At 45.0% G+C, this 25,036-nt stretch overlaps 2 protein-coding genes across 2 annotated transcripts in view; one reads left to right on the forward strand and one right to left on the reverse strand.

The window, feature by feature from the left end:
- Positions 1-1,834: 1,834 nt before the first annotated feature.
- Positions 1,835-15,350, forward strand: LOC134102252 (GTP-binding protein REM 2-like). The gene is made up of 6 exons (XM_062556301.1): positions 1,835-1,901; positions 2,658-2,799; positions 2,983-3,281; positions 3,775-3,848; positions 7,100-7,277; positions 14,615-15,350. The coding sequence occupies exons 3-6, from the start codon at positions 2,984-2,986 to the stop codon at positions 14,911-14,913; spliced, it is 849 nt and encodes a 282-aa protein (XP_062412285.1). The 5' UTR covers positions 1,835-1,901; positions 2,658-2,799; position 2,983; the 3' UTR covers positions 14,914-15,350.
- An 8,573-nt stretch (positions 15,351-23,923) lies between these two features.
- nfil3-4 (nuclear factor, interleukin 3 regulated, member 4) overlaps positions 23,924-25,036 on the reverse strand; it is an 18,126-nt gene continuing 17,013 nt past the window's right edge. Inside the window, exon 2 of the mRNA XM_062556670.1 lies at positions 23,924-25,036. This exon is cut by the window's right edge and continues 245 nt beyond it. Within this exon, the coding sequence (XP_062412654.1) occupies positions 24,211-25,036 (826 nt within the window). The 3' untranslated portion in view covers positions 23,924-24,210.

The raw sequence follows: 25,036 nt of genomic DNA on the forward strand, positions 1-25,036 counted from the left end.
TAGTGGTTTACAATGAAATAAACATATTTTTACCACCTGAGGCTTGACCACTTCCTCTTTGCATGTGGACACTGACACGTTCCTCATCCATCATTCTTGTGTCAAGTTTACATAATTATTGTCGTTTGCTGTCCCATTTTCAACTACTGTTGGTTTTCCACCTAATTACTTAGCTCCCATCCATCAGCCTCTGTCTTGTTCTGTTCTACCACATCCCTGGCTCTCGACCGCTGCCCTGTTCTCGTCTCTTGTGGAGCGTTTAGCTCTGTCTGTGCCCCTTCTCTCTTTTGCTTCATTCTCTCTCCCTCTCTCTCTCTCTTCTTCCTTTATCTTTGTCTATCTGCCTCTCATTCTCTCTCTGTCCCTCTCTCTGTGTGTGAGTGAGTGAGTGTGATTGAGTGAGTGTGTGTGTGTGTGTGTGTGTGAGTGTGTATATGTGTGTGTGTGTGAGTGTGTGAGTGTGTGTAGTGTGTGTGTGTGTGTAGTGTGTAGTGTGTAGTGTGTGTGTGTGTGTGTGTGTGTGTGAGTAGTGTGTGTGTAGTATGTGTGTAGTGTGTGTGTGTGTGTGTGTCTGTGCCGCACATCTATAGAGAGGCTATGACCCAAGCGGAGCGCTGTGCAGGATGACCTCACCCCGGGCCCTCCTCTCCCTCCCTCTCTCTGTCTCTCGCTCTCTCTCCCTGCTCGCTAGAATAGAAGCCGGATTAGAGGGCATAATAGAGGCTCTGCCGCTCACTGCCGGAGCTCATTGTGGCCGGGCCGGGGGCCATTGTGGACAGGACGTACACAGGGCTACACGCACACTCGCCCCACCACTGTGCCACGCTGACACCTCGCACACAGAGGTGAGCGCGTGTACACACACGCAAACACACAGATACACACACACACACAGAGTCAAACACAAATACACACACACACACACACACACACACACACACATTCTTCCTCACACACACATGGTTACACACAAACATGCAAGCATGCTTGCGCAGACACACTTTTGCACATGTGTAGACACACAAACATCCACATATGCACACTGCCACGCATACAGACACACACAACAATGTTGTGTCACTTGGCAGATTATAAAAGTTGAACAGAAACCCATTTAAACAAAAGATAGATCACACTTTTCTCAATGAGTCTGCAAACGCAATCAAGTGTCAATAAACATTCAGAAATCTGTTATTAAAGTCCTAAAAAGACACTAAACAAAAGAAAGATTGGAGCCAGAGAGTAAAGCCCACACCAATGTATGAAGGGATAATTGGAAAGAGAGCTGGCATAGTTGATGAAAAGAGCAAATAACGAAGGCGTTTCAGATACTGAGTCTATTCAAATACAGTGACTTCTACAGCCTGAGGGAAAGCGTGATCGACCACGAAGTAGGGTGAGAGAGGATGAGTTCGATTGGGTCTACAATACCGTTCTTTGCTTCCTCCTGGCGGCGAAATGTGTGTATTGCATTGATATTGTCCAAAACATGACATTGTCCACCGCCTAATTATCCAAACGTCATTTGTATGTCAGTGAATCACAAGTTGTGTTATCCTGACGTTAGCTCCCTGCAACACATTATCCGAATGCTGCGTCCACAGTAGTCCACAAAACCCCATTAGAAGATTGTGATTTTTAGCCTAAGTAGGCTAATCACTGTGATCACGCCTATGGTAGCCTAAATGCAGACAAGCGTGAGGAAGAGGTGCGAGTCTACGTTAGACAGTCTTGGGGTGGGGGGGGGAGACAGATACTGTGTGTGTGTATGAGAGAGAGAGAGAGAGAGAGAGAGAGAGAGAGAGAGAGAGAGAGAGAGAGAGAGAGAGAGAGAGAGAGATTCAACAAAAGCAAGACCAAAGGAAACACTTACACTGTTGGTGCTGCCAGCGGTGTGCCAGGTAAGTGGAGAGATTTTTTGCGCCTTTGATGTGTGGGAACTGAAGAGCGCGAGGGGAGCAAAGAGAGTAGGAGCGAAGAATGCGCGTGGGAACATCTGCCAAAACGGATAACCCACCATCTGACCGGCATTCGAGCATGCCGAAACTCACAGATGCACACTAGATCAATACTTAAGTTCCAAACAGAGAGTGAACAGTGAGCAAGGCAGGCGGGTTATTGCATGGGGTAGGCTAATATAGCAAGTTTGGCTTTTTTATTTTTCTAATTGATGTCCAATTAAAGTCGCTGCGTTATTTACTAATTGTTCACAACTATGGGAGGTCCATCGAGTGTCGCCTTCGTGACGAGGGGGGAGGGAGGGGGACCGGGCATGGTGTTTCGGTGACACAGCGTGGGAGGCGGTCGTGTACCCTAGCAGTTAATTAATGGAATTTGATTTATGACTGAACATCATCAGCATTTGCCTAAGAAGTATCAAGAGCCTCTCACACAGTCTTCCTGCTTTTGCTCGCTCTGGATGCGCAGTTCGGCTTCCTTCTCTGTGCGTCCTCAGTTAGAAGAGTTGAAGGCAACACGACCTCGTAGAAGTTCGTCTGCGACTTGATTTTTACCTCTAACATCTTTTGCAGCATGCGGTGTGTTTGCCGAGTGTACTGTTGATAATTGATGTAGCCTTTTCATCAATCTGAAATATTCTCCCAGGCCATTTGCTGGATTTCCTATAGATCGAGATAGCATCTATTGTTGCGGTTAAGGTTAGAGGCTTCAGAAGGGAGTGAACACCAATGCTGCACTAACAACGAAGGACTCTCGTCACTTCATCGTGTTGTGGTGGAGCTGAGAAGCAGACTGGCAGTAGTTTTTTGTCCAACTTCTCCCTCACCATCCAGTTCCCAGGTAAGAAAGCATTCAAATCAACAACAAATGTGTGGGACGTCTGCCCCTTTTCTATCTGGTGTTGCAGTGCCTTTTGATCTTACAGTAATGTTCTGCACTGTGACTCATAGTCTGGTTTATGTCTGCCCTGTAATTACATTTATTAATTTGTGTCTGTTTGTGTTTGTCTCTTTTTCCTCTCAGTATGACATTGTCCAGTGCTCCGCCTCTGCGTAGAGGAAGCACCCCAGTTCCCATAAAGCACCAATTAAGACGGGAGGAAGCCGTCAATGATGATGGTGATTGGACGTCGGGACTAGGTGCCCAGTCACCTCCACCAATCAGTTTCTCCCCTGCTCAGGACGAGTTTGCGTCTCTGGGCGCAGACAGGCACGGGGGGCCTCTACGGATCGCCCTGCTGGGACAGAATGGAGTCGGCAAGTCTTCGCTGGCCATTGCCCTGGCTGGAGATACAGACAGAACAGCCTCTGTAGACTCAGAGGGTGAATAGCCTACTTTACCTTGATTTACTGGGATTTTATTGGCCCTTTTGTAGTTTTATAGGGAGTGCAGAGAATCTCTATTGTTTATTATTTTTTTATGAAGCATTTTCAGCTGTCACAATACAGTAATGTAAAATTGAAGTTGATGTAAAATCTGAAATAGATATTCATCAGTGCTGTCATGAAGCAATTTCTATTACCACATTCTCTTTACAGTATAGGAAATCAGGAATCTTTTCTGGCTGTGTCTCAAACTAGCCAGCCTCAAGTACTAGATAAGCTTCACCACAGATCCGAATTCCGGAGAAGTAATGATTTCCCATTACCTGTGGTGCCACTGACTGGCGAGTCCATGCCGATCGTTACTCAAGCTCAGGTTGAGGCGGCAGCCACCTCTTTTTGTTTCCAGACGCAGCCTAGAAAACAGAGCAGTCCCCTGGAGATTGTGTGGCCCCCTCCGAGACTAAAGGTGTTTGTAATGTCTGTCTCGCAGGGGAAGGCTATGTTCGCATGGTTACCGTGGACGACGAGGAAAGCGCCATCATTATCTATGACAACTGGAGGCAGGTGTGTGTGTGTGTGTGTGTGTGTGTTGTCTGCGCATTAACATGCCTCCCATCCATTTTATTTCCACCCCATCTCATAGGCTGCCCCTCGCTGCATCTATCTATTGTGTGCCCCATGCTCTTGCAGTCTGCTCCAGACATTGTGTACTGTCACATTATGTACTGGACTCACTGTGCTCACTGTGCATGTGTGCATGTCTGTGCACATCTGTGATTATGTGTTTGTGAACGTGTATTTGGGTGTGTATGCTTTTGGATGCATACAGTAGATGTATGTGTGTGTGTGTGTGTGTGTGTGTGTGCGTGTGCGTGTGCGTGTGCGTGTGCGTGTGCGTGTGCGTGTGCGTGTGTGTCCGTGCACATGAGTGTATGGGTCTCTGTGTGTGTGTGTGTGTGTGTGTGTGTTTGCATCTGAATGGAGCGAACTGTACATGCCCCTGCACAGTCCTGAATGACAGGTAGACAATTTAAACAGACAGACTCAACTGGAACGTCTGCACTGAGACCTTCATCCACCTTTTTATCTCAGTTGTCTTTTTTGTGCTCTGTGTATGTGTGTGTGTGTGTGTGTGTGTGTGTGTGTGTGTGTGTGTGTGTGTGAATGTGTGTGTGTGTGTGTTTTGTGTGCTGTTCCCTTAGCTTTCTTGTTGCTGACCCAGTTCATCCTTGGCTGTTATGTCACATTCGGTAGGCTCCTCTCCAGCAACTGTGGTCTCTATGGGGGAGTAGTAGGCTTTTCAGAATCCAGAGCTTTCCTCGTGCTGAGAGCACAATGCTGACGTGAGCTTTATTATTTGGTCCTCAGAGGAACTGTAAATATTTGAAAAACTGTAATTTAAAGTTTACTGACGGGGAACATTTACATAGCAAGCACTGTTAAATCTGTGAGAAAACAGTGGGTGCCCTATTAAAAGATAAAAAGGCTCCCTTTTTAATGGAAAGCACAGCAGTTGGAGTTGATAAAAAAAAAAAAGTACCTACCTCAATATTTGATTATAGTGAAGCACAACGTAGTTTGTGTCAAGTCTACCCCACTCAACACAAGATGTGTTTGTGCCTGGAGCCTGGTTTAAGCACATTGTGTGAGCTAAGCTTGTTTTTTTGCTTTGGCGACTGTTTGCCAGTTGTAACTGATGAGCTTTTGAAAGCGTGCGGTAATTTTCCGTTTGCTTGTTGCGCCGCTGCCGCCACTGGGCATGGCTTTATTAATGGCCGCTGGGGGTGGCGGTGCCCTTGCGCTCCCACTCTCGGCGGGGACTTAATGGCCCGCTCGACGCGCCGCAAAGAGCTCTCCTGCGCTAATTTCACACCCGCTAATGCGCGGGCCCCAGTCCTCTCTCAACAACAAATACAGTACAAATGTGAATGAACTAATGGCGGGACTGATAAATCACCTCTTTTACTGACCCAGGGTGACTCAGATACACACACACACACACACACACACACGCACATGCACATAGACGCACGCAGGCACAAGCACACACATATGTAGGTTATGCACACGCGCGCACACACACACACACACACACACACACACACACACACAGACTCTCTCGTTCTCCTATTCATACACATACATGCCTATCTCTGTACCACACTTCATCACTCCCGCACACACTCAGACTCAAACACTTCTGTCCATCTCTCCCTCTCTCTCTTTCTCTCTCTCTCTCTCTCTCTCTCTTTCACACACACACACACACACACACACACTGAATCATGGTACTCCGTGTCATCTATAAATGTACAAATGGTTCTGTCACATGCTTGTCAAATTGAATTGTATCCCCCCCATCAAGAGAGTTATAATAACAGTATTCTTGTTTCATGTCTGGTAATTTGTTTGTACCACATCTCATGCATGAGACAGCTGTATCACTCTGTGCAGTCATCTATCTGTCAGGTTCCCTCACAGATACAATCTCACAGTGCTGCATTTTCAGTGGGTGTACAAAGAATTGTGACATTTGGCTTATCTCTGATATCTCCGATGACATTTGTCAAACATCTCAAATGAGATAGAGACAGGATTTCATTATAATGTAATGTGTTACTGACCAGACCGGATTTGTGTAATTATGCAGAGCTAAATTAAGTCAGGTGGAGTTAATAAATTCTGTTATTAACTAGATACGAGATATGATATGAAATCACTGAGGATTATTAGCTTTTTTAATAACACCTTCTTTTGTCCTTTCTTTTGACATTACAGTTTTTATAGCTTTGAACCTCCTTAAAGAAACTGGGATCCACTTGGTCTCCATTAAAGGTGCTCTAAGCAATGTTATGTAGTTTCTAAGCTAAAACACAATTTTTACAGCAAACATCACCTTGCCACCTGCTAATTGCCTGTGCCCTGAATACACTGTAAAGAAGCGTGGTATCTGTGGACAGCCCAGGCTCCAAAAATGGCAACAAAAATATCTTGGCCCAGCCAGGACCATGAAAACATAACAAACTGTTCCAGCCAATCATTGACGAGATGGGCGTTTAGGAGAGTTTCAATTGCACGGGAGGGAGGGGAGCTAGCTCTCTTGTTTGAACTTCAACAGAAGCGATTACCCATTATCGCTAAGAGCACCTTTAAGATCTTTGCACAGCAGAAATTATCTCTTGCTAATGTAATCACACATTTTCATTGGGTTCACACATTTCTCACAACCTTTTGTAAAACAGTTACAGTTTTTCTTAATTGCTTTGACCTGCACACCCACCCCTAGCCTAGCTTAGCGCAGATTCATTAGCCTACACCTCCCAACAGTGACAAAAGAATACCAACATTTTCCTATTTATATGCTGTGATTTGTATAGTTACAGTGTGTACAAATAACAATGTAAAATGAGACACAGCCCTTTTGTAAACATGTATGGAACTATGTTTTGTTCAGGGAAAACAATGCTCCTTGGGGTTTGAAGAAGTAACAAAGTTTGTATAAGCTTGCAAAAGGGTTGTGTCCCATTTGTCATTGTTATCTGTACACATTCTTATTATACAAATCATAGCATATCAATAGGAAAATGTTGGAGCTCTTGTCATGTTGAAAACATGATGTCAGAGACCGAAGCATTCAAAAAATTGAGAAAAACTTTAATAGCTAGTTAATGTTCTTCTGAATTTCCAGAGAGCCATAGCAGTTTGACTCAATTGGCTTTATAGTAAAATGACACAATTGACATTCTGGAAAATCTAATTTCCTGGGCCTTGTTGTTCTTTGCTCCGCGTCTTGTCTCGTCTTGTCTTTGCCTCAGGACCTCTCCACGCTGCAGTGCGAGGTGTGTGTGCTTGTGTTTTCGGTGACGGACAGACGGAGTTTCCACCGCACCGCTCAGCTCCGCCTTCTCCTGAGGGAGACGCAGCCACAGACCCCCATCATCCTCGTGGGCAACAAGAGCGATCTGGTGCGTTCCCGCGAGGTCAGCACAGAAGGTGTGTGAGCGGGTTCTACCGGGGGGGGATAGGGGATTCCAAAAGCTACGCTAGGACACGTGATAGTATTTGGAATGTTTATCTCAACAACGGTAAAACAACTTGGCCATGGACAGTAATGTGTCACTCACTTACAGTACCATTCTGAAGACAAACAGAGGTGAATTGGTCAGCCATATTGGCAAAATTAAAGCCAGAGGATGTTTCTCAAGGTCAAGGTGGGACCCTTCAAGGCTGCTATTTGAAGGATGTTATGTCATAAAGTCCCGCCAAAGTACTGTTCCAACGTCAAGCTTCTATCAAAGTCTACCAAATTTGACCAAGGCTGAAGTCCTTTGTTTTGCCGAATTTTCGAGGATGCATGTGTGTATCCTCTGTGTGCTTGGAACACCCACAATCCTGTGTGCACATTTGTGGAGGATTTAAAATCTATACTAAACAGGGAAGTTCACTACGTATTGAAATGTAAACATTGTCTTATTGTCACTATGTAAAGTAGCTTAAATGAAGTATGGACTTAGGTCATTTTGACAACTTTGAACTCTTTCAAAATTAAATAAATCTGACACTTTTCTTTTTACGATTTCGCTTAATGATAGCTGTTCTGGTGTAGATTGGAAAATGAATCAAGCATGTATCATTGAATTTATTTATGTTGGAGAATGACAGTGGTGCGTTTATTGTTTTTCAAAAAGAAACAGGTAGGAGGTATGATTTTCAACAAAGCACACCTGCAGCTTCCTACACACTCGGCAGTCTGTTCCATTGTGTGTTTTTGAATGCAAAGTAGAAGCCTTGCCTCGTCCTTGAAGGATTTCACTCGGCAGGGCTCAATTCTACCAAGCATGAATCCTGAGAATTTTGAGAAGCAGCCTAATTCTGCACAGTAAGTGCTTCTGGGAGCTGGAGCATTTGCAGTAAACAGGAAATGGTCCAGGCCTCCCCAGATACTGGCATAGTCGGTCACATCTGCCCTTTATATCTCCCTCTGGTGTACAATATAATTCTGTTGAGCTAAATTTAATTTACACTTAATTAGTGGGCAAAACCAGTTTGCTAATTTAATGCCACGCGCACAATCATACACACAAATATGAGTCAGAATAACACATGGGTGTGTCCGTACACTAGCAATTTTTTGTTTTTCTTTTTTTTAAGCCACACAATTTCCATGATGATTGCAAAAAAACCCCAAAAAACAAAGACAGCGTATTCATATTATAGGTCAACCTCTGTCATGTTCCTCTAAATGTTGATAAGTGTGATTACTGACTACTTAGCCTATTCATGCTTGAATGTGCCCTGGGCTGTGTCAATAAATTAGCAAATATTGGTCCAACTGCTTGCTCTTACTGGATGGTTTTGCCCCAGTGCTAAAGCCTGTTTGATGTCGGTAGCCTGGAAACCAGTCTGAATTTATCCCGCCCACAACATTTGAGGACAGTACATTCGGTCCGGAGTCGCTCCAGACTTTATGCCCAATTACAGTAACATCAATTTCATCCAATATCCTCTCTCACATTGGTGTTCATACATTTCAAAATATATATGGATAGAACCTTACATTTCTAACGTCTCAGAATTGCTGACATCACAGAAAAAGTGCTACAATTTCTGGGTTAGTGTGAGCATTGTATTTGTCAAAGTACCAAAGTCCTAAGATGTCTGCTAACGCATACAGTAGATGTGATTGAATGAATGAATGAGGAAAAGGTGGCTGTGGCCTAAGAAGATGAGAGAGGAAGGATACATTTCCTCTACGTTAGGAAATGAGTTTGGAAATGAGGTGTGAAGTCAGCAATCCACTTTTAAAAAAAAAATCCTCCCCCTTCAAAAGTGACATTATTTGGGTCACCATCTTATTCATTGCATCACAGTGTGCTGCACGGCAGATTTGTATTCATGAGCCAGGTGCTGCTGCAGCTTGGTTCCTTGTTTATTTCTGGATTACTGTAAAATAGTGCCATCTACTTCTAATTTCCATATGCATGTAGACTTCCCTCTCTCTCTCTCTCTCTCTCTCTCTCTCTATCAATCGCTCTCTCTCTCTCTTTCTATCTCTCTATCGGAATCTCTCACTCTATTGGTTATTTTCACTGCTCCCCCTCTCCGCCTCTTTCTCTCTGATCTCTGTCCTCATCTTCCCTTTGCTGTCCATAACCCTTTCCTCCTTTTTTTTGCTTGTTTTCATCCCCCTCTCCCCAGTGGCTACCTGAGGTAGGTGGTGCTGCTGACAGGCTTGGTTTGTTGTCCCCCCCGCTGGAGGGATGGGATTTGGAGAGATTTATGAAAGTGTGGATGCTGCCTGGCAGAAGATGCCAGCTGCAGAGTAGTGTGGGAGTATTGGATGGATGGATGGGGGGGGGGGGGGGGGGGTTCTGCTGAAGACAACACACACACACACACACATACAGTCATCTCATCCTTTCTCTTCCAGCCTCTCCTATCTATCCCTCCTTCTCTCACAAATTGGCACAAACGCACATTCAAACACGCGCGTGTGTGCGTACACACGCACACACACACACACACACACACACACACACACACACACACACACACACACACACACACACACTCACACACACACACAGGCACCAAAATAGCCATAGTCAGGGCAAAAGACACAAGCAATCTGCATCACCCACATCATCCCTCCAAACTCAAACTCCGCCTGTCTGTCACAGCCACCAGTTTCAGCACAGCACATAAAGTCACACACTGTTTACCCAGGAGAAAAATGGTTGCTCCCCTGCCAAATTCACATCTCTGCTGATTGACTCATGCACACATGCACATAAATGCATGCACAAGACACACACACACACACACACACACACACACACACACACACACACACACACACACACACACACACACACACACTAATACTGTATATGCATAACCACACAAAAACACACAAACACTAATTTTCACCTCCAGCGTTCTTACATAGCTCCTTTCTCACATAGGCACACACTCAGACAAACATACACAGACAATAGACACTCTCTCTTGCTCTCTTTGACACACACACACACACACACACACTCTCTCTCTCTCTCTCTCTCACACACACACACACACACACACACACACACTTAGCATAGCCATACCTCCAGCACACACTCACTCAAAAACATACACATGCTCTCTCTCTCTCTCTCTCTCTCTCTGTCTCTCTCTCTTTCTCTCTTTCTCACACACACACACACACACAAACACACACACACTCTCTGTCACACACGCTCACACACTCTGTCACACACACACACACACACACACACACACTCTGGCAGCCCCTGGGTCGGTGTTGTTCGTGTTGCGTAACGTGCGTGGCCTGCGTGCCTGGTGCCTGAGGCGGTGAGCGTGGCGTTTGAGGTTAATTGCGTACGGAGGCGTGAGACGAGAAACGGAGCGACGGATGGCTCCCTCCCTCCTTCCCTCCCTCCATCCCTCCCTCTCTCTCTACGCTCCCTTCCTTCCGGCTCCTCCAGCGAGTGTGTTCCTTCAGGAGCCCTACAAACGAAGCCCCCCTCCGCTCCTCTCTGTCTCGGCTGTCAGGGCAGAATTAGCCGCTAATTAATGAATGCGGCTTTAATTGGAAGCCATTAAGGGACATGCAAACGGGCCTCTATTCATCGTGCGCATCGTGCCATATCTTGTGTCTTTTAATCACACAGAGTTTTGCGTGTAGGCCTACTCTGGTGTCTCAGCGCATTTGCCCTCCGGCTGTTTCTGTTGTTTTTTTATGAATGCACAGAGTTTGCACAGAGGCAGAGTTTGCTATACCTGTACGAGTGAGGAGAGGTTGGTCAGTGACGGCGAGGGTGTATGTGTGTATGTCTGTATGTGTGTGTTTGCGTGTATTTGCATGTGTGTCTGTAATGAGTCACACAGAGCTGAGCGAGGTAGACAGACGTGTCTGTGTGTGTGTGTGTGTGTGTGTGTGTGGGGGGGGGGTGTCGGTTTCATTGAGCCTCTGGGTTGGTCTCCACTCCATCAGTCCGTCACCTGCGGCTCGACACGGAATCAGTTAACCCCCCTGACACCTGGAGCCTGGAGCTCATTCACCGGCACGCTCTTCACCTCCACCCGCTGTTAGCCTCTGCTCTCCTCCATCTCCTCCTCTCCTCTCCTTCATCTCCTCCTCTCCTCTCCTCCATCCCCTCCATCTCCTCCTCTTTAGCCCTGGGTGGATGAGAGCAACCTTTGCCATGCCTTTTTCGACACTTATCTCGCTCGCTCTCATTCTTTTCTCTTTTCTTTCTCCACATCTCTTTGTTCCTCTCTCATCCTTTTGTTCTCTCTCTTCCACCCCCCCCCCTCTCTCTCTCTCTCTCTCTCTCTCTCTCTCTCTCTCTCTCCATCTATTTCAAATTCAAATCCAGTTCAGTTCCGTATGACAAAATAGGCTCTTGTATCACTAGTCATTCTATTCAGGACAAAATATCAGTGCGCACAGATACAGACCACATACTGTACAATCCAAACTGTATCTTCCCTGTTGGTGGAATGCCCTACCAGAACAGGGGCGTCCCCTGTCTATCTTCAAACACCTCCTGAAGACTCTAACTCTTTTGAGAGTAGCCTATACCTTCTCTCTTAACAGCTCTACTAACAGCTGGACATGCTGAGTCTAGCACTGACCACTAGCTTCCTCCCTGACCTGTCCTGGATATCCCTCTTCTCCCTCCCGTGACTTTGCTTGAACTGTTCTATAGTATGTGAGTACTTAGGCCTACTGCTGCACTAACATATCCTTGTGGCACTGAACCTTTATTGCTTCTGTATTCAGTGGTGTAGTCTATTAGTGGATGCTGCAGTGGATATACTGTGTTGTAGTTACTGTAGCTGTTGTGGGTATATTGTGATGTAGTAGTTAGCTGTAGTGGATATACTGTGATGTAGTAGTTAGCTGTTGTGGATATACTGTCATGTAGTAGTTAGCTGTTGTGGATATACTGTGATGCGGTGGTTACTGTTAACAGCTTCACACAAGGATCTGGGACTTCTCGATAGGAGATGTATTTCTGAAGGCGGGTCCTTGTAAAACATCCTCGCATGTGATTTGATAAACCACTTGCCTGTTATCTTGAATGACGTGCTAGGCTTCTTCAAGTTCTTGCCAAACCCGGTCGGAAGAAGCGTAAAAACATCCTTGCCACCAATAAATGTCTTCAAAACTATTCTCTGAAAGAATGAATACTCGATAGATTCGACAAAACGGTTGAAATAGCAGAATCAATGTCAGCATAAGACTCCTCGCTGCGTGCCGCCATTGTTATTTGAATCAAACACTCGCTTCGGCGCTCCTGATTGGCTGCTCATTTTTTGATCACTGGCACAGGGGTTTGGATTGCCCTCGCGTCCAGACCCTTGTGTGGAGCTCAGCGAAACGCCTCTGGTGGAGCATGGCGGAACTACAAGGGTCTGGCGAGAGTCAGGCTAAGTTACTGTAGCTGTTGTGGATATACTGTGATGCAGTAGTTAGCTGTTGTGGGTATACTGTGATGTAGTAGTTAGCTGTTGTGGGTATACTGTGATGTAGTAGTTAATACATGTCCTTGCCTATTTTAAGTGAGTATACTGAGATGGTGATGCTTTTTAAGTGGGTATACTGCGTTGTCCTGCTTATCACCTAGACTACTAGCCTGGATGCCAGACCGAAGTTCAGCCCCGCCTCCATTCTTTTTCTGCAGGGAACTTCGGTCTGGCATTGCTCCGTTCAGCTGCTACTATTCGAGATACACTTCGGCCCGGACCAATCACATTTCACAGGGCGGGCTTTACGTGATGATTGACATATGAACAGCAGTGACGTTCACGGCTGCATGCGTCCTCGTTCAACGAGTTGGGTGTGAGACCATGTTCGCTTAGGTTGATTTTGATTGCAACAGAAACGCTATGGCTATGAATGCATAATTTGTTCATGCAGTTTGGCCTTTCGTTTATCTTAGCTATTGAAACGGAGGTTTTATGACGGATTCGCACAACTATTTCTGAACACTTAGACCAACGAGGATATGTGGGAAAACTTCAGTTTCACTTTCACCCAGTTAAAACAGCATGTTTGGGTGATGTTGTTCCCGTTTGTTTAAAAATGTCTGTTTGCTCGTTGGGTTAACGACACACTTCCCCAGCTGTTCATTGCATACAGTTTGAAGGAATTATTTTTAAAAACGAAGGAGGATGTTTTCCATAGCCTACCCTGCTACATATTTCTGTCTTAGATTTCGCAGATACTGACAGCCAATAACTTGTTCTGTTTGGTTTGGTCTATCCAATGAGTGCAGAGCTATCCCCCCCGCACTGTATCGGTTGAATCACGCCCCATAATCGCAGCTGAATGGAGCAGTTTCAGACTCATATTCTGATAAGAATTGAGTATGACGTCGTCAGGCTACTAGACTACACCACTGCCTTGTAATTCGCTTTAGATGAACGCATCAGCGAGACTAAGCGATCTAATCTGTAATAAGAAATGAGAAGTCACCACATGAAAAATAGTCATACCGCATAATCTCTCTTTTAGTCACGGCCATCTTTTGTTCATGTGCATTGTCCTCTGTTTCTCCCTGTGTTGAATGGTCTCTTACTCTTTTCTCTTTTTCTTTCTTTCTTTCTTTCTTTCTTTCTTTCTATTTTTCTCTCGCCCCCTCTCTCTCTCTCTGTCTCAAAAGGCCATCGCACACAGATGCTGTATTTTTTTGCCCAAACTGTTGCATGATTACCAATCGAATAAGACCTCAAGTTGTTTCAATCACACTTGCACACACCAACTCAAGTTTTCGTCATACTGTAGGTTTGGTTTTGCTGTGTTATTTCTATCCGTATAGTGTCAGTGAGAGAGGTTTCTGAGTGCATTCAAAATTGTGTATTTAGTGTACAAAGGCCTCTCCCTCTCTCCCATCTCTCTCTCCCATCTCTCTCATTCCCTCTCTCTCTCTCCCCATTTCACTCTCCCTCTCTCTCTCCCCCTCCCTCTCTCTTTCTCTCCCTCTCCTCTCTCGCTCTCTCTCACACTCTCTCTCTCCATCCCTCCCTCTCCTTCCCCCCTCTCTTTCTCTCCCTCTCTCTCCGCTTTCTCCCTCCATCCCTCCCTCTCTCTCCCTCCCTCTCTTCTCTCTCTCTCTCTCCCACTCTCCCCCTCTCTCCCCCTCCCTCTCTTTCTCTCCCTCTCCGCTTTCTCCCTCTCTCTATCTCTCTCTCTCCCTCTCTCTCTCCCTTTTTCACTCTCCCCCTCTCCCCCTCCACTCTTTCTCTCTTTCTCTCCCTCCCTCTCCATCCCTCCCTCTCCCTCCCTCCCTCCCTCCCTCCCTCTCTCCCTCTCTCAGAGGCACGTTCCAGTGCGGGCCTGTTTGGCAGCCTGTACCTGGAGCTGTCCACCACGCTGGAGCACAACACGGCGGAGCTGCTGGAGGCGGCGGTGCGGGCGGCGCGGGGCGAGGGCCTGGGGCCGGCGGGGGCCTGCGGCGGGGACGACGGGGCCGGGGGCCGGCGCGAGAGCCTCACCACCCGCGCCAAGCGCTTCCTGGCCAGCCTCGTGCCGCGCTACCCCCGCGAGAGGGAGAGAGAGGGGGGCAAGTTCTTCCGACAGAAGTCCCGGTCGTGCCATGACCTGGTAGCCCTGTGATGAATGGAGCAAAGGGAGTGTGGGGAGAGAGAGAGAGAGAGAGAGAGAGAGAGAGGGAAAAAGGGAAAATTATATAATATATGAATTGGAAGAGGGAGAAAGAGGGGAGTTGAGAATCAGAGAGGACGGAGAGGTGCTAGCTATCAGCAGCAAAATAATCACATGATATAGATATGAGATGTATTTCATGGCCAAAGGCATTAAGAGACGTTGGATGATGTGTGCTGATCTGATGTCATTTAGAACAAGGAGAGAGAAACCACAGACTAGCTCTAGATGTATAGATACACTTCATATAGAGTACAGCACATAACACGTATGTCCTAACTCTACATTTGTATATACATATCATGGTGTGACCTGTGTCGAGCTACTATTTGTCATGTTCAGCCAATTACCCCATGAAAGTGTTACCGTACAAATAAACTGCAGTTGAAAAAAAAGCCTAAAAACAATGGTGTCGTCTTGTCCCTGCTTGTAACTTGGAAGACACAACATGGATTAGTGTGTTTTTAACCTTACTAACATGTTTGTATGATGCCTGCTACTGTATGTTTTTACAAGATATTTGTGAAATAAGCAGTCAATTTAAGGATTGAGGAGGCCGAGGGTAAATCTCGGAGGGTAAGTGTCTCATCATAATGCGGAACTCTCAGTTCACCGAACATTTTAATCACGTATTTGTGACCGTGCCCCTCAACAGGTTAATCAGAAGCAGGCCGTCAGAAAAAAACATCCACGATCACTCAGTGGATCGTACTGTAAGTGTCACATTCATGTAACGCTGTGTCCAGCTCAGCATCTGTAGACTAGTTACTGTGGAACATGATGGACTGGGACAATCTTACCGTCCTTACTAAGCAGCCTTTCTGATGTATGTGATTGCTCAATATTTCTAACATTGCTTTTCCAATTGGCAAGCCACATAGATACATCGACTGACAATGACGCAGTGACATGGCAAGTATTTGTATTCATGTGTGTTTGTGTTGTTTGTGTTCTTGTGTATGTATGTATACATACATACAACGTCCCTGCTAGCGACAGAACATATAGACTGATTGTTGCCTGGTGACTGTAGTCATGGAGACCTTGAGTCTTTGTGTCATATCAATTCTTTCACTTTGTTATGTTGGAAACGACTGTTTCCGTGTGACACCAGGGCAAGGAGAACAGTGTGGGAGACAGGGAGAGAGGGATCCATTGCTGTCTTCATTTCACTGGCAAACAGCACAGTTTTCAAAAATAAAGCCTTGAGTTATGGTTAGGATCAAGCATGCGTGTGCATGCACGCACACACACACATACACATACACACACACACACACACACACACACACACACACACACACACACACACAGACACACACACACACACACACACACACGTGCGTGCACATACTCAAAGACACATGCACACCACCACATTATTCTTTTTCCTCCTCTCTCTCTCTCTTTCTCTCTCTCTCTCTCTCTCTCTCTCTCTCTCTCTCTCTCTCTCTCTTCTCTGTCCACATCCTCCCACACACACCCACACATGAGAGAGAGCAAAGACACAGAATCGACATATATTGAACAAGTAATCATGGTGTAGATCTGAGAATGCTTGTAGCAAAATGTGTTTGTCATAATGGAAACAAGGGAAGCGCGCACACACACACGAGAGAGAGAGAGAAGGGGGAAAAGCTGCCATTTAAAACTCAGAAATGGTGCCATGAAATTGGCTCAGGGTCTGACTCACACTCACTCTCCCTCTCCTCCCTAAGCCAGCCTAGTCGTGATGAAGGCTCAACAGGCAGAGAGAGCCTCTGTGTGAGTAAGCCATCAGTGCCCCCTGCTGGGTGTTCTAGGTACTGACGTACAGCGCTGTCTGAACACTGGGATTGTGTCCAAAATTGTGATTGCATGTACTGTAGGCTATAAGGGAGAACGGGCTAAGTTGAGCATAGGGATAGGGACTTTTCTAGGTTACCATAAACACATTTAATCATGTGACAGCATTTGAAGGAAGAGGGTAATATTCTTTACAATCTGTGGAGAGGTAGAGCACATGGCAGATGTGGTTAAAAAAAAAAAATGTGTAAAAATGTGATTTTTTTGCCCTCTAAGGGATTCCATTTATGTCGTGAAGTGCAGGTTACCTTAGCTTGTTGTGAGAAACATTTTTTTTCAAAATGGTGGTCGTGGGTTAAGATGAGCCGCCAGGGCTGTGGTAAGTTGAGCCAGCTTAGTACATGTATTGCATCAGTAAGATTTTAAAGTTTGCCCTGATTTTATGACCTCATTCTAAAGTATATGGTTCCTAAGTGTTAGTAAGAGCTACAGTAAAGATAATAGGCAGCAAATTACTCTGACTTATTCAAGCGAATTGAGAGAATTGGGGAATTTAAAGGTAAACAGGCGACAACCCATTTTATAGGCCTAAATTTGACTTGCCAATTTTTCAGATGAATTAATTCACCAATAATCAGTCAAATGTTAATGTTTGTAACTGTTGGTAGAAATTAAATTATTGTTTGAAGGAAATAAAAATGTTTTCCTGAAATACTGTATTTGTTTTGGCCCAACTTACCCCACACCTAGGCACCTAGGCACAACTTTTTTCAATCTCTTTACCCTTATACAGTAAGTTATCAAAGAGTTGTTGGTTACATAACTTTGCATTTGTGTTTGATGTGAAGGTTACAAGATGAAGCCTCTTTGGCACATTAGAATGATGAAGAATGTAAAAAAATGACTTGTCGTGCCCCATCCCCCCCTTTGGTGTGTGTGTGGTTTCATGAAAATCCATTTCAGTTGCTGCTATAGTACAGTATATTGTTGCCTTGGATACTGTCAGTGGTATGTGTGTGTGTGTGTATGCGTGTGTGTGTGTGTGTGTGTGTGTGTGTGTGTGTGTGTGTGTGTGTGTGTGTGTGTGTGTGTGTGTGTGTGTGTGTGATTTTTTTAGCATTCTTTTCTTTGTCAATTAGTTATTATACCCAGTACAGTACACCAAACAGTAGATTATCCATTGTGTGATCCTCACTGTCTGTTTGGGGTGAGGTTTTTGGACACTGGGAAAGTCCAAGCAGTTATATGGACTGATGGTCTGATCAGTCCCCAACCAATTGCACAGGACAAGCGGCTGAATCACCTTGGGTTTCAGTGTGATTGACAGCGCAGTGCGCCACAGCACTCATCTCTGTACTGCTTGTGAGGATTCCGAGTCATCTGAAAGTTGAAACCGTGTGTATGTGTGTGTGTGTGTGTGTGTGTGTGTGTGTGTGTGTGTGTGTGTGTGTGTGTGTGTGTCGTGTGTGTGTCGTGTGTGTGTTTAGGTGTGTGCGTACGTACATCGATAACGCCGAAACAAGCTTTCAGAAGCTCTACAGCCAGCCACAATAGAAGAGTCACTGGTGGTGATCAGAGAAAGGGACTCATGCTGATGCATGTATGTGCCAATTCACATGCTGCAATTAACTGCAAACAATCGCCCCAAATGTCATCTAAAGACACTTTGACCTTTTCTACATTGTTCATGGGGAGGGGCTGGCTGCTACTGAAATGATTAGACTTACCAAGTATTATGTATTGTATGTATATGTATGACTTTGTACTCAGTTGCACAGAACAAACATGCACTTTTGAATAGGGTGATATACCTGGACCTGGATTTATGTTGTAGCCCGCATGAATATTGTTTGCATCGATGTAATGATGAACTGATGACAGTGACCTTTTCATGATGCAAAGCTAATGAAAATGTCATCTTATTGTCTTCAATGTCCTGATTCACTGGCTGGAAATTTTATTGTCACTGACTGATGTTGAGTGGAAAGACCATGAAGGGGAAATACCTGATATTAAAGCCACAGGAAAATTATTCACTGAACTGCAGCCGCTCTTACCAGGAATATGGTCAGAGGGTTCATTTGCAATTTTCACTTAAATTATGGAGCAAGTTAGCCTGGCAAGCCAAAGTATACAGAAATGTTTTGCCGCTAGGGTGCGTCTAGATTTCTAGGCTAGGAGCAAGTCTCAAGGTTTCATAAAGCTACCTAGAATGTTGCATACAGTACTGTACCTGTCATTTTGCTTTCGAGGACAGAGATGCAATCGGCCTACAAGTTTATGGTCAGTTTGCCACATGGTGACTGATCTTGGAGCGTCAATCAATAAATGAATCAAACAATGAGGCGAGGACATAAACATGGTTTCATTTACACAGAGTAGCCCAGATTTACTTTTTATGTAGCCTACTGTCTGAGACTCATATCGGAATTGGAAGACAAAACTGCTTCTTCTGACCTGGTTTGTTATGACCTACTGTACTTCCTACCCTTGCTTGCAAAAGTACACCACCGTTACTCTCGCAGTGGTTACAGTTTACAAGCTATAGTGCATAACAGTTTCAAGTACAACATAACACATTTGTGGTCCTTTGTCTTGCTTCACGGTCTAGCGGTTACACTCCAATCACTGAACCTTCTGTGGGAACTACTTTGGCCTGGCATCTATGTGTTTACGCTGTTTAACAACTTTTAGAGTAGCAACAATGAAAATAAAATTGCTGTATAATACTCATGGTTATTATCATAGTTCATAGTTTTTGACTTATCTGTAATAAGATGTATTCTTTGCATATTCTTTGAATGACTGAAAAAAGGAAACTCAAGAAAACCAAGACTTACAGTATGTGTGTGTATATAACGTTTTCTGTCTATGTCCGGCGCTTCAATGGGGTTGAGTTGAACTGTAATTATTTATTAACCATCTGACTTTATGGTAAAAGCTAGCAAGCTAATCCAGGCCGGGCCGGCTTTGGCACTCAGAAGCATACTTAGGCTTGGTGCAAATTTGACTGAAGTTAGCTCAGGGACCGCACGAGTTTAACAAGCCCTCATAGACCACAGTTTAACTGAGAATTCATACATTCACTGTTAAGATATCCTTACTAGAAATACAATCTCAGGAAAATAATATTTTGGATTACCAATTAATATCACAATTTATTGTAATCTTTCCATTACAATCAATTAAGGTTTAAAGACACAATCAACAATAAAGTAACAAGGAAAATTCAACAATCAATCAATAAATAGTATCCAAATGTAGATTTGACTAAAGAGGTGGGAGCTCTGATATACAGAAAGACTCCAATGTCTAAATTATAGGAAGATTGAGTCAATATCTTTAAAGAGGGGGAAGAAATCCCACGGTTGAATGTCCTTTATATATACAGTGCCTATAGAAAGTCATCATACCCTTTTGAAATAGTTACTTTTTTTTGTCTTACAGCCTGAAATCAAAACCCATTTAAAACAAAATCCTTTCCAGTTTTATTGACAAATGTAGCTGTACAACATCAAAATAATGAAAAAAAAGTCAACAGTTCTGAAAATTAATAAAAAATTAAAAACTAGAATAACAGGGTTGGAAAAGTCATCATACCCCTGACTTAATACTTTGTAAAGCTTCCATTTGCTTTCATTACAGCCATCAATCTGTTTGGATATTTCTCTATTATAGCTTTGCACACCTAGATAGGGGAATATTTGGCCAATTTTTCGTGCAGAAATGTTAAAATTTAGTCAAATTCTGTAGGGAATGGCGATGGACTGCTCTCTTCAAGTCAATCCACAGATTTTCTATAGGATTTAAGTCAGGGCTCTGACTTTGCCACTCAAGGATATTCACCATCCTATCCTTAAGCCACTGCTATGTTATTTTGGCAGTATGTTTAGGATCATTGTCGTGTTGGAAGGCGAATGACCTCCCCATCCTCAGCTGTCTAGGAGAGGGACGCAGGTTTTCCTCAAGAATGTGTTTGTACTTGGCAGCATCCATTTTCCCTTCTATCCTGACCAATTGCCCAGTCCCCGCTGAAGAGAAACATCCCCAAAACATAATGTTGCCCCCACCATGCGTCACAGTAGGTATGGTGTGTTTTGGGTGTGTTTGGGTGTGTATACTGTGTTTGGTTAGCGCCTGGAGCTCAGTCCAAAAACTTCAATCTTAGTGTCCAAAAAGTTCGATCTTAGTCTCATCTGATCATAAAAGCTTTTTTCACATGGTAGCAGAGTATTCCAGATGTGTTTTTGCACTGAACTCCAAGCGCAATGTTTGGCGAAAACCAACACAGTACACCACCCAAAACACACCATACCTAGTGTGAAGCATGGTGGGGGCAACATTATGTTTTGGGGATGTTTCTCTTCAGCGGGGACTGGGCAATTGGTCAGGATAAAAGGGAAAATGGATGCTGCCAAGTACAAACACATTCTTAAGGAAAACCTGTGTCCCTCTCCTAGACAGCTGAAGATGGGCAGGTCATTCGCCTTCCAACACGACAATGATCCAAAACATACTGCCAAAAGAACAAAGCAGTGGCTTAAGGATAGGATGGTGAATATCCTTGAGTGGCAAAGTCAGAGCCCTGACTTAAATCATATAGAAAATCTGTGGATTGACTTGAAGAGAGCAGTCCATCGCCATTCCCTACAGAATTTGACTACATTTTAGCATTTCTGCACGTAAAATTGGGCAAATATTCCCCTATCTAGGTGTGCAAAGCTATAATAGAGACATATCCAAACAGATTGATGGCTGTAATGAAAGCAAAAGGAAGCTTTACAAAGTATTAAGTCAGGGGTATGATGACTTTTCCAACCCTGTTATTCTAGTTTTTAATTTTTTATTAATTTTCAGAACTGTTGACTTTTTTTTCATTATTTTGATGTTGTACAGCTAAATTTGTAAATAAAACTGGAAAAGATTTGTTTTTAAATGGGTTTTGATTTCAGGCTGTAAGACAAAAAAAGTAACTATTTCAAAAGGGTATGATGACTTTCTATAGGCACTGTACATACACACACACACACACACACACACACACACACACACACACACATGCACATGAGGTTGGTGGATAAAAGTCAACATATTACAGGATTTCTCAGCTACACTGCACAGTGAGATCACATGAGCTCATGACAGAGAGGATTGGGGAAGTGGTTGTCAACAAGACATCACTATGGGCAAATTATTAGCTTAAGGTCTTCAGTTTGCATCCTGTAAATGATCTCAAAAGAGGGAAGTATGGTGCCGGGGCATTCTGTTTCAGTTTCATAACACTATAAATATCATGTCCACATTATGCATTGTTTGAATTCTCCTCTGAAGCGTGCTTCCTTGAGATCATAGGCAGACTCTGAGGTGCAAACTTGACAGTTTCTAAAGTGCAGGGTAAGAGAGCATAGGAGATACTACAAAGAGAATTTGACAAACTTCTCTCACAAACAGCTTAGGACTGATGTGATGTGATTCTATCTGTCACGCTACCAAGCTGTGTTTACTATGTAACTGCTGGACCTGCTGCATTATAAAGACTTGGCTTGGGAGCGTTGTGGCGCAGCAGGCTACGGCGCTCATACCACATATTGGTCCGAGTGCCCACGGGGACCCAGGTTCGAGTCCGGCCTGTGGTCATTTCCCAGTCCCACCCCATCTCTCTCTCCCACTTACTTCCAGTCTCACCCTTCACTGTCCTATACAAATAAAGGCAAAAAAAGCCCCAACAAATATGCTCTAAAAAAACAAAATAAAGACTTGGCTTCAGAGCGAGTGCTTGAAAAGTGTATTACTCCGCTCCCTTGTACGTAATCTGAGTTTGTAAATGCACCCATAATCAGTCTGCTGACAGTAATTATGACTCACGCACTCATCATGACTCAAAAGCAAATCACCTGTCACCTAAATGGAATAAACCACATCAAACGCCCAAATAACACAGACCATCTATCAGCTATCAACAAGCTGTCATAAAGACCACTTTTGTGATGTATTTGTCTGTGTTAGTGTCAGATTATGAGTCACTGTGCACCTGAGTACAGATGTGAAAAGGGGGCATGTGAAAGTTTGTTACTCCGGTAAACTAGAAGAGGTGGTTGGGGGTTGGGGGGTGGGGGGTGGGGGGCAAATTTGTGAAAAATAACCCCTCAAATGATGACTTCTGTCAGTTTTGTGGAAAGAAAGGGACAGATTGCGATTTAGATGAGCATGACATAACCATCAACGTAATCTAGGCATCTTGCTGTAAAATAGATGCCCATTTCAAAGCATGATTATTACACATTTGATGGAGGGGCCCCATTCAGATATTACTGTAGGTGTGAAAGCTGTATTACTGTTGTAAAGCCGTGACTTCACGCAGAGCCTTGAGCTTCAGAGCCATCTTAATCATTTTATAGTTTTAAAAAATTACAGATTTATTGTATCATTTATGAGCAATTCATGTTATTTATGTCAACTATTATCTAATTACAATGTATCTATATATCAGTTTCATTTATCCTCATTTCTTAAATATATTAATTGTTTTTTGGCCATATGAAATACTTATGAGTGTCCTACTCTTATTTCAGTCTTTTAGATGAACATTTCCATTTACGTGTAACAGTGTTAAAAACGAGTTCAAGCCGTCATTTTTTTTTTCAATTTACATGAAAGCTTCAAGTATTCGAAACAAGCAGTGTGAGGCTCACAAACCCTTCTAACCACACAGCTCTCTGATCAACAGTGTAGGAAGAGAGTGATCGCTCTCTCTCTCTCCTTCTCTCTCTCTCTTATTTGTTTTCTCTCTTTTTCTATTTCTCTCTCTCTTTCTTTCTCTCTCTCTCTATCTCTCGCTCGTGTTGGCAGCCCCACCTCCACCAGACCACAAATGGGCTTTGTGTAGCTTTTTTTTATGGATGGATCATTCTAGAACAGAAACACCTCACACCTCACACATTTCCACTGTTATGGTCATTGTGTATTGAGTTCCTCAAAGCCCCTTCCAGCTACTACCTCCATTTTGTGTGTGTGTGTACATGACGACCCCTGTACTCAAGAGTCCACCTTGACAAGATTAATGATATTTGAATAATACTAATAATGATGCTTTCCCTTTCTGCTAGAATAATCAATACAGACATAGATCACATATCGTAAAATAAATGTTTTATTTTTTTGTAGTTTCAATGGTTATTGTTAACACACAACAACACTGTTAGTTTTAAAAATATATGATACTGTCTCAAAAGAATTTGAAGGTTTCAAAGTTATTATTCCCATGGATTCTCTTCACAGTAATTAAATGCAGCATTGTTCTCTGTGTGCTCGTGTGTGTGTGCTTGTGCATGCATGTGTGTTTGCCTGTGTGTGCGTGTGTGGTGTGCGCGTATGTGTGGTGAGTGTGTGTGTGTGTGTGTGTGTGCACGTATGTGTGCTGTGTGTGTGTGTGTGTGTGTGTGTGTGTGAGTGCTGGGCCTGGATTCAGTCGGACACGTACAGAGGTGGAGACGGGGTTCCTGTGGTGGCGCTGCTGCTGCCCTTGTCTCTGTGGCTTTTGTGCGTCTTCAGTCTGAGTTTGTGTGGCAGCGCCGCGCAGGGGTCCGGGCCCGCCGGCGCCGAGGCCCCCGGGACCTGCTGCTCGCCCTCCTCGTCCGAGGCCAGCGCCGCCTGCTGGGGAACGGGCCGCACCGGCAGCCGAGCTCCGTACCGGGGGCCCCCGCCCGAGGGCACCAGCAGGGGAGGCAGCAGCAGCGACGCCGCTGGTCCCACCGGTCCCACCGGGGGCGAGAGAACGCCCGGCGGCACGTCCAGGAGGAAAGGGAACGCCCGGCCGAAGGCGGCGTGCGCCCGCGGCGAGGTGAAGGCGGAGGGCACGGGGTACGGCGAGAGAACGGGGGCGCGCTGGTGGTAGGACGCCACCTGAGCCACTTGAGGCGCCCCCTCCACTCGGCCCCAGACCAGCTCCTTGTCGGCCAGGAGGAGCGGAGGAGGAGGCAGGCGTGGAGGGAGAGTAGGAAGAGGAGGAGGAGGAGGAGGGAAAGGTGGAGGAGGAGCAGGCTGGAGGCCGCAGGGCGTGTGCAGCTGACGGAGGCCCCTGTGGTGTGCGGAGAAGGCTGCGGTCGCAGCAGCGGCGGCGGCGGCGGAGGCGATGGAGGAGACGGGGGCGAACCCCAGGGGCCCCGCCAGGCCGCAGCGGAACTTGAGGCCCACCAGCTCGTCCTGCAGCCGCGTGTTCTCCTTGCTCAGCGCCATCAGCCGCTGCTCCAGCAGGAAGTCGTTGGCGCGGCGCTTCTCCCGCGAGCGCTTG

The sequence above is a fragment of the Sardina pilchardus genome, chromosome 15 (assembly GCF_963854185.1).
Source record: "Sardina pilchardus chromosome 15, fSarPil1.1, whole genome shotgun sequence".
In the NCBI taxonomy this organism is placed as follows: domain Eukaryota; kingdom Metazoa; phylum Chordata; class Actinopteri; order Clupeiformes; family Clupeidae; genus Sardina; species Sardina pilchardus.